Here is a 9,736-nt window from a genome sequence, read left to right as displayed (position 1 = left end):
GTAATAGTCATTTGATTGTTACATGTTTATTTAATTTTATGTAATTGAAATTACTGTTAAATTAAAATATTATTATATTATATTTTCAATTAATCAGTTTTATAACTGAAAAATTTAATTTTTATTTATTTATTTTGGTTATGAAACTAGTCTTTGTAAAACTAGCTATTACAAAGCTAGTTAATATAAAACTAATAGTAACAAAACTATTAATTTTGTAGTGTTATCTCACTGTCACATATTTTTGTAATATTCAATTATTTATACAAGTAAGTTTGAAAAGCATGGTTTCATACACAACTTTGAATTAAAGCATACATTAAAATTTTGAAAAAATTATTGATGAAGAAGTCATCATGTTAATATACTTAAGCACCAAGAATAAGTCAATAACTTTAGTAGTGACACTTGAAGAAGAAAGGTGGTACGTCAAAATCGTGAACAAGGTCATAATTGATTGTTCAATGATTATGTTTTAAAGGATTGTACGCAAACCTTTTCATTACAGGTTTCATATGCAAACAAATCTATTTCTAGAAATTGTATAAATTTTTGGCAATCATAACGATAATTCTAGAGGATAGATGCAACGCAAAGAAAAAGTATATCACCTTTGCAAAAAATAGCATGTCATTTTATTGTTTGGGTATTGGCTTATGACTTACCTACGTACTGAAGAATGTGGATTAATGTATTTAAATTGGTGAAAGCACAATATTAAAATCCTTACAATAATTTGTATCAAAAGAATTTAAAGATGACTATCAAAGAGGTCCAACAACAAACACACCAACTCACTACTAAAAATTAAAGAGACTTACTAATTTTCAAATATATTAGAATATGTGTTTATAATGAACAAATTTTTATGCAATTACATGGAACGAATTTATTATAGTGATTGTGCTAATTCAATATCATTCTTAAAACAATAACACGATAAAACTTATTATGAATAGATGAAAACTATATATTTGTGAAAAAATTTCAGTCAAGTAAAAAAAAATATTACTCATATAATAGCGCAGATAAGTAAACAAATTTAAAAGGATACTAGAATATTTCAATCTCAATTCAAAATTATTTGTTCTTAATGAAGTGTTGACTCGTGGACAAGTAACAAGTGGTTTGATTGTTTATTTTGTCAAAAAAATGACCTTTTTATGGTTGAGTGAGAGATCCACATATAAAAGATTTTTGGACGTTGAATAAGAAAGTTAAGATATTTTATAATAAAGATAAAAATGAGTATTTATAAAGTGAGTATTTTTTAAAAAATACTACTTATATTTATAGGATCAATATGAGTTGTGGACTTATGTTCTTATTAAAATAGTACTTACTTGGAGAATATAATAGCATTATAATAAACAATAAGAGAATGATAAATAATTACAAACATACCAAACTATCGAGATTTAGTTATAATATATAAATATGATCCAAATAAACATAACTTTGGATTGCTCTATAATGAAGAGGCTTAAAAGACTTTACTAGTCTATACTCTTTAATATGCCTATTGGACCATATAGGAATAATATTGAGTAAATATGATAAAACATGACACCTTATACTTAATCATTCTTAAATTCTTAGTTTTGTTATCTATATTTGTATTGTATGACTATTTGATCAACTACAACTCGTACATTTAACTACCAAATTGGTGACAAATCTTGAGTCTAGATAATTAACTAAACGCTCCGACGACAACTCATTAAGCCTAAACAATTATGTAACAAACCAAGTGATAATTCATCATACAAAATAAATAAACTCAAAAACTGATTAACTTAAGGTTAGAACATGATTATTCTTATTTGGGCCGTAATTAGGCCAACCTTAATAAAAAGTCCACTACAAAATCTACAAAATTTGTAAATAAATGTTTGTGGTAAGAAGGTAAATTACTTATTGATTACAACATTAAATGTTTTCTGTCTAAGTTGATCTAACTTTGCATCAGAATACCTTTTCCATATATATCCCCACATACACACATGGAAAACCCCTCTCATTGTACAAAACTTGAACATGGAACGACACGTCAAAGACTGAATAATTGAATTTTATCCCATACCTGAAACATTGTGTATTGTATGATCATCCGGTTAACTACAATCTTGTTGGTTACTGTCTCATTAATTACAGCCTGAACGGTCAACCATCAAATCAATAACAAATATCGAGTCTAGATGATCAACCAAACGTTCTAATAACAACTCACTAAGTCTAGACAATTTTTTAACAAACTAAGTGATAGTTCATTATATCAAACATCACCATAGTAAATCAATCCCAAAATTGTTTTGACTTAAGATTATAACAATTTAATTAAATTAATCTTAATAAAAATTCACAAAAAAATTTATAAATAAAAAGGTATGTTACAAATTAATTAATTAATTTCTTTTTTTTAAGTTAATCTAGTTTTGACACCAAAATTATCGGGTATCATCCAAACAATTTGAAACCAAAAAACACTTTGATCGCACATATAGACTTGAAACTACACATAAAATACTGAACAATTAACGTTGACCCACACTGGAAAAAACATTCTTTCAAAATTAATCAACAATTCGAATTACCACCAAATTTAAATATATTTAAAGAACCAGAAATGGAAATTTATTTTATAAAAGACATCTCGTGTCATATTTTTCACGTTATGCATGCTAAATAATTATATTATTTTGAAATTATCATATTATTATAAATTATAAATAAATAAATAAATTTTTTAAAATAAACTTAATTAACTATTCATAAATTTTCATTAATAAATATGATTTCGTATCACAATTAAATTTAAATCAAAATATTAAATGATGAACTGTTTAAATTTATTAAAAAAATTAATTTAAATATAAATTTTAAATTAATGGTATAATATAGTACATGTAAACTCGCATATTTCAACTCGAAAATTGGTCTAGTAAATGCTGTAATCAGATAATGTTGACACAGTGATTCTGTTGGAATCAGACCCAACTGCTTCTGTTAAAGACACGTGTGATCTCTGGTAAGAGAACTTGCAAGAAAGAAGCTTGAATTTTTTATAGAGTATCACACACTTCAACACGGCACCAATCATCTCTTCAACTCTTCAACCACTCACTATTAGTCTTCTCTTTTCTTCTTCCCTTTTCTGAATTGCAAAATCTGATGAAGATGAGATGACAGAATTCACAAACCTAAGTTCTGATCTCGTAGAGCTGATCCTGTCTCTGCTCCCAATCCCCACCCTCATCAGAGTCTCAACAGTGTGCAAGCTATGGCACTCCATCATCTCTTCCCCTTCCTTCTCCACACTCTCCAATCACTCCAACAAGCCATGGTTCTTCCTCCGTGGCATCCATAACATCTCCTCCAAGAACAACCAGACCTTTGCCTTTGACCCTTCCTCCAACAACTGGTTCCTCCTCCCCACCCCCCAACACCACCACCGACACCAACCCAACACCTCCTTTATTGGCACTAACTCCTTCTTCTTCATCACTGCCCCCAACTTCCTCTACACCCCTATCCTCCACCCCTCCTGGCACCTCACCCCTCCCCTCCACTTCCCCAGGATCAATCCCCTGTTGGGTGTCTTCCATGATGCTAAAGGTAGCAACTTTAGTCACCCCAAGTTCATTGTTGTTGGTGGGGTCAAGTTCATTGGGAACCTTGTTGACATAGAGGACCGTTTGGATGTGGAGATTTATGACCCTCTTCTGGGGAATTGGGACCTTGGGCCTCCTCTCCCTCCTGATTTCAGATCAGGAAACTCCTCCTCTTCCCTTTCGTCTGCCCTCTTCAAAGGGAAATTTTATGTCTTTGGGATATACTCTTGCTTTGTTTCGTCTTTTGACTTGCATCATAGGGTTTGGAGCGAGGTTCACACCCTTAGGCCTCATGGGGCTGTGTTCTCCTTCTTGGTTGCATGTAAGGAGATGCTTGTGCTTGCTGGGGTGTGCAATTTTCCCCACGGGTTTTCTTCCTTTGTGCTGTGGAAGGTTGATGAGAGGACCATGAGGTTCAGCCAGATTGATGTGATGCCACATGATTTGCTCTGTAGCTTGTTTGATGGTGACGAGGATGATAAATTTGCAAGCTTGAAGTGTGTTGGGTTGGGAGATCTTATATATGTTTACAATGAGGATTACCATAGGATGTACCCTGCTTGTGTGTGTGAGATTAACGGGGAGAGTGGGAGGTGTGTGTGGAGGAAAGTGCCCCCGTTGCCATCACTGATGAATAGGTTTCACAAAGTTATTAGCTTTTGTTCGACAGTTTCACTGCATGGTATTCTGCGTGAACTTCAAGGCCCTGGTCTTCAATTCTAGGTATCCTTTTTTCTTGACATTACCAATTTCCGATTCATAGTTTTTTAGGGAGCACTTAATTTAACCGCATAAAATGGTTTTGTTTTCTTCTTCTTCTTTTTTCTATTTACCAATGATTATAGTGGCTTGTGGTTGTGAAATTAAGTGAAATGTGTGTTATTTTGGCCTTGTTTGTTTTATGTTCTGTTTTGTTTTACAACAATTTGTCTGTGCCTTTTGGATCATGATATTATTTGTAGTCCCAATTATCTTATCATCTCTTTGGTTGATTGGCTTTTTGGTTCAATGATAGATAAGTTTCTTATAGGTTGGCTAGAGGGTATTTCACCAAATGCGTCTTTCATTGTTTAAGCTACCTGGTATTAGAAGTCAGTGTAGTGATTGTCTGATGTAATTAAACGTACTAACTACTGTCTCTTAATTGTGCATATAATAGTTATTCGCCCTTCATAAACCTAGTTGCGTATGCAGTTGTTGTGTGCAATACTTTTTTGTTTATATTGTCTTTTACATTGGCTTGTCACGATTCTACTATTTTGCTTAATTTTTTTTTACCCTTTTTTATGCCTATTTCTGTGAATGGATGTTTATGTATTTATGCCTTGTTTACCTCTGCTGGTAACGATTGCACGTGAAAGTTAGGAAAGGAAAAACGTTATTATTCTTTTTTATTTATCTGTTGAACATGTTTTGACTCTGACAACAATAATGCTAGCTGAACCGACATATTTAGCAGTTTAGCTGCATAATTAGACTAATTAGCATTACAAAATGTTTAGTTTCATAATTTGATCAAGCTCAGAAATATTGTTCAAATTTTTGAAACAGATAAATTTCTCCATCATGGTGTAAATTACCCTATTTTCAGCTGTTTCTGATATTCGAATTCTTATTTTTATAACCATCTCTTTATTCATGTTATAAAACTCCCAAGTTAAACAAGCATATTTAAAATTTTTGTGATGCAGAAAGTTACGATGAATTTCTCTAATTAGGAGTAAGCTTCTTTCTTTTTTTGTTATTGAGTGTCAAGCCTCAGTATCAGTTTCTTCCGAGTGAGTAAACTGTCAAGGTCAAATGGATCCCGACCCTAGTTAAATAAAACTAAGTGTATTCATGTCAAGTGGGAATTGTTCCCACTTGTTATCATAGGAACAATTAATCTTCACTACCTTACTGAATGGGGCTGGAGAAAATTAGAATTGACTAAAACATGGTCAACAAAATCCTTTTATGGTCGAAATATGGTGAAGATTCATTATTTTTCATAACAACTAGTGAAAGCATAAGATGAGAGTTAATCTTGACTATACAATTAAATAATTGGTCAAGATTATATTTAAGCAAAACAGTCATGATGGAACTAGATACCACACTTTGTGATGTCTGCATAGGTAGAAACTCAATTGCTTTGTGGTTCATTTTCTAAGCGCATGTATGTGTGTGCATGTATATGTATGTGTATAAGACACAGACACATACACATATATATTTAATTTAAATTGTGTTTACAGCTTTCAATATGTTCAAAGTTTATTTTAATGGTTGATTGAAGGTGTCAACAACTTATTTTTGTGTATAAATTGATCATTTTTGAGCTATTCCATTGCCTACCATTTTCTATTTCACAATATCTCACTCACTATTGAGGTTCTTTCTTTATTATACTTTTGTGTTCTGTTTGGTTTTACTATAATTTATACTGTGTTCGAAGTTTACATCTGTTTGGTTTTACTATAATTTACACCACAACACACATAGGTAGAGAGGTAAAGAGAGAGATTAGAGAGAAAAGATGAACTGTTGATATGTTTTGATTAACAAAAATTTGAGTCTCAGCACTCCCATAATGAGTTTCCAATACCTGCTACTACAGTAATAAAATTGCTATTTATACACTATAACTTCCAAACTGACTGTCTTGTGGGTCAGTTGGGTTTGTTCTGTTCTTATTTCTTCAAGAATTTACTTTAGTAATAGGTTTCATGTTCCTAAGAATCTCCTCCCAAAAAAAGATCCACCTTGTCCTCATGCTGCCTGTCTGATATTAACACATTTTCTGGTTGAACCTGGATCTCCATGTCATCTGCTAGTGTGAGGGGGTAGAGCTTGAACAAGCTGTGGTGAGCTGAATACTCTCTTGAGGAGGGACACTTGAAAATCCGGGTGAATCCTGCTATCCTCTGGTTAATTCATCTCATAGGCTTTTTGATCAGCAATGGGATATTTTATAACTATAATAGAGTACTTGGGGTACTCCGATCCATTTACAAGATATGTACAGCACTGTAGATACAATAATAATTCAAGAATCCCTTTCTAGTACATTGTAAGATTTCATTCCTATTCTATAACAGAGAATATACTTTTCCATGTATACATTGGAATTGACCCATATATTAGCTTTCTACATTTTATCTAACATATACTACATTTAAGTTGTGGCTGCAATATTAATCTTATTATACTCTTCATTATGTGAACATATGTGATGGAGATTTTCTTTCAAGCATATTCCTTCATATCTTCAACCAAGTGTGCATATAAGTTAGAAGTGTAGCAGCCCCACTTCCAAGCTAAGAGGTCAACCACCACTTTGAAGTCATGTTCCTCTTTAGCTCACCACCTCTTTAACACTTTGTTCACTTGAATGGATTTGGGGGAGAGTGATTGAATGGATTTGAAGGTAAATTTTTTGTTGTTTATTTGAGTGGATTTAGAGGTAAGTGAGAGTGGATTGGGAAGTAAATTTTGTTAATCTGTCACATCAATCAAATCCGACACTAATTCTCACAAACTTTACTTCTAAATCCACTCTTATTTACTTCCAAATCCACTCAAATAAACAACAAAAAATTTACCTTCAAATTTTCTTAAATCCGTTCAATCGCTCTCTCCCAAATCCATTCAAGTGAACAAAGCCTAAATGAGGTGCCTAAAGGAAATTGCCATCATTTCCTAAATCACAAGTCAAAGCCACTAACATAAGCTACCTGGCCAATTCTATCCAAAATCTGAAAATGACGACAAAGGTTGTTGTTAGGCCTTTTATGTTAATAAGCAAATCAAGTAAATCATAATCAAGGAAATCCATTATTAATCATTCCTGTTATTGTGCATATTTACAGTTAATTTGGTAGCCTTCTAATCAGCCTATCAATTAGGAATTAGAAATAATTTGTAATCACTAGCTGTAAATGAGCTAGCTTATAGAAGAAAGGAAAATCAAACAAGGCATCAAAAGCAAACTTTGTTGACATGGTATCTTGAGTCTCCTCACTTAAGAACCTTAGCTCCTATTGCCAAAATGACAGCGTAAGAACAATCCTCTCTTTTTGCAGCCTCCCAAGGCTGGTTACATGATAAAATGGATGTGAAGAATGCCTTTCCAAGTGATTTGGCCAAAGATATTTTTATGACTCCTCCACGAGGCTTGTTTCCTTATTCTGGTGGTTTGGAAAATGGAGCTTTCATTTTTTCTGGTTTCCTCCACAATTTTCATTTTTCCTTCCATTTTCATGGTGGTCTTGAAAGTCCCTTGCCTCATTGCATCCATTCTTGATACCCTCAGCTCTAAGATAGAATCTCTGATACCAGTTGATACAGCTGGTACAAAGAATTAAAAGAAATAACACCACAATATGCAGAAGTAGAGGTAAAGAGAAAGAATAGAGAGAAAAAAGCTAAATTGTGAATGTGTTGATTACTACAGCAATAACATTGTTACTACAGAATAAGTTTCCAAAACCTGCTACTACAGCAATAACATTGTTATTTATACACTATAACTGACTAACTTGTGGGTCGGTTGGATTTTTTTTGTTCTTCAAAACTGTGTGATTGGCGCATCTGGGTTGTCTATATCTTCTACATTGATGCATCTGGGTTGTACTATAGTGCTTGGTGTTTTAAAAGTACTCCATTTTGAAAGTTTATGATCTTGGTTTCTCCATTTCTCATGACCTGTATCTTAGTTTATACTCTGTATATTGAACTGTTGAATTTAGATTAAGTTTACAGATTTCAACTAGTTCAAACTTTATTTTAATTGAAGTTCTCTTATTGGTTGCTGGTATCAGAAACTTATTCTTTGTCTACGAGTTAATCACCATCATTGAGCTTTTCCATTTCCTTCCATTTTCTTCTTCTTCAATAATCTACTTCCAATTGTTCAACATTTAACAATATGATGCTATTTCCTTTTATATCTATTAATCAGAAAAGTAATGGAACACAACTTCTGAGAGAAGAAAGCATCAGTTTGAAGAATTATTTGCTGCAGATGGTGCTGTACCAAAAGTATGTGCAACATTGACATGAAGCAAGAACAGAAGCTGACATAAACTATGTAATAGATAAATAGTCTTATATGTGTTGTATGTGTCTAGTTTAGCTGTTACAAAACATGAATGGTGACAATTTTTCCTAGTGATATTGGCAAACTGTATTCTGTAATAGCTTTTTGTAATTTTAATTAATAATCATTTAGTTTCATGTTGCATTTCTTAGTGAATTGTTGTTACAATTTTAATTCAGTGGTCCATTTTCTTGTATCACCATTTGAAAGACTATTCCATCAAATGTTTGAGTTGCAATAAAAATAAATTACTCAAATCATCTTTGGTAATGCTGATATATCACAATTTCGTTAACACTTTCAATATTAATGTTCCTCTTAATCTGAAGATGTTGAGGTTTGCTATCATTTTTTTTTATAATTTTAACTTATTTCTTGTTTTATGATTAAAATAGAACGAGATAAACAAAAAAAACTACAGACACTTGGCATGATTTAAGTTTATGATTTGATCTTTGGGACGTAATTAAACAACTCAATTTAAAGAGTGAATTTAGCATTATTTAAAAATGTAATAAGAATATACGTATTTTAGTTTCTTAGTAAATTTAATATATTACTAAATAAAATAAATTTGTAGTAATATATAAAATTAAAAATCATCACTAAAAGTACAATAGTGTTTTTGAAATTCTCATTAAATAACTGCCATTATAGTTCTGGTAAGAATTTCAGTAGATTCATTTTAGTAAAGTCTATCAAGTTTTATTAGACAAAAAAGTTTCATTGACAAATTTTAAACAGGAGTATTTTAAAAAAAATTATTTTTAATTTAAAATAAAAAAAAATCAGAAATATTCTTCTAATTTTAATATATATTTTTTACTTATTTATTTTTCTTTCATCTCCATCGTCTCTCGATCATGCATGATGACTAATTTGTTGTTCTTGTTGGAAATTATTTGTTTTAACGAATCATTTAATTCAGGAAGATTTTCTCAGCGAAAGTGAATTAGTGGATTTCTTGTCTTTGTTTGCTTTCATGGCTTACTTCCCCTCTTTAACTTTTTGCCCTAATTTTGACTTTTCACTCTCATAACATCAT

At 31.7% G+C, this 9,736-nt stretch overlaps 1 protein-coding gene across 1 annotated transcript; it reads left to right on the top strand.

The window, feature by feature from the left end:
- Nucleotides 1–3,058: 3,058 nt before the first annotated feature.
- LOC124821091 (Galactose oxidase/kelch repeat superfamily protein) lies at nucleotides 3,059–8,835 on the top strand. The gene is made up of 2 exons (XM_047292912.2): nucleotides 3,059–4,334; nucleotides 8,554–8,835. Exon 1 carries the CDS (start codon nucleotides 3,183–3,185, stop codon nucleotides 4,332–4,334), a length of 1,152 nt encoding a protein of 383 aa, XP_047148868.1. The 5' UTR covers nucleotides 3,059–3,182; the 3' UTR covers nucleotides 8,554–8,835.
- The last annotated feature ends 901 nt before the right edge of the window (nucleotides 8,836–9,736 follow it).

This window comes from Vigna umbellata, chromosome 5 (assembly GCF_029865625.1).
Source record: "Vigna umbellata cultivar VRB3 chromosome 5, Vumbellata_1.0, whole genome shotgun sequence".
In the NCBI taxonomy this organism is placed as follows: domain Eukaryota; kingdom Viridiplantae; phylum Streptophyta; class Magnoliopsida; order Fabales; family Fabaceae; genus Vigna; species Vigna umbellata.
This window is presented reverse-complemented; position numbering and strand designations above follow the sequence as displayed.

What these genes read in the sequence shown, in the direction of transcription:
- LOC124821091 (XM_047292912.2), top strand. Translation starts at nt 3,183, where the DNA reads ATGACAGAATTCACAAACCTAAGTTCTGATCTCGTAGAGCTGATCCTG.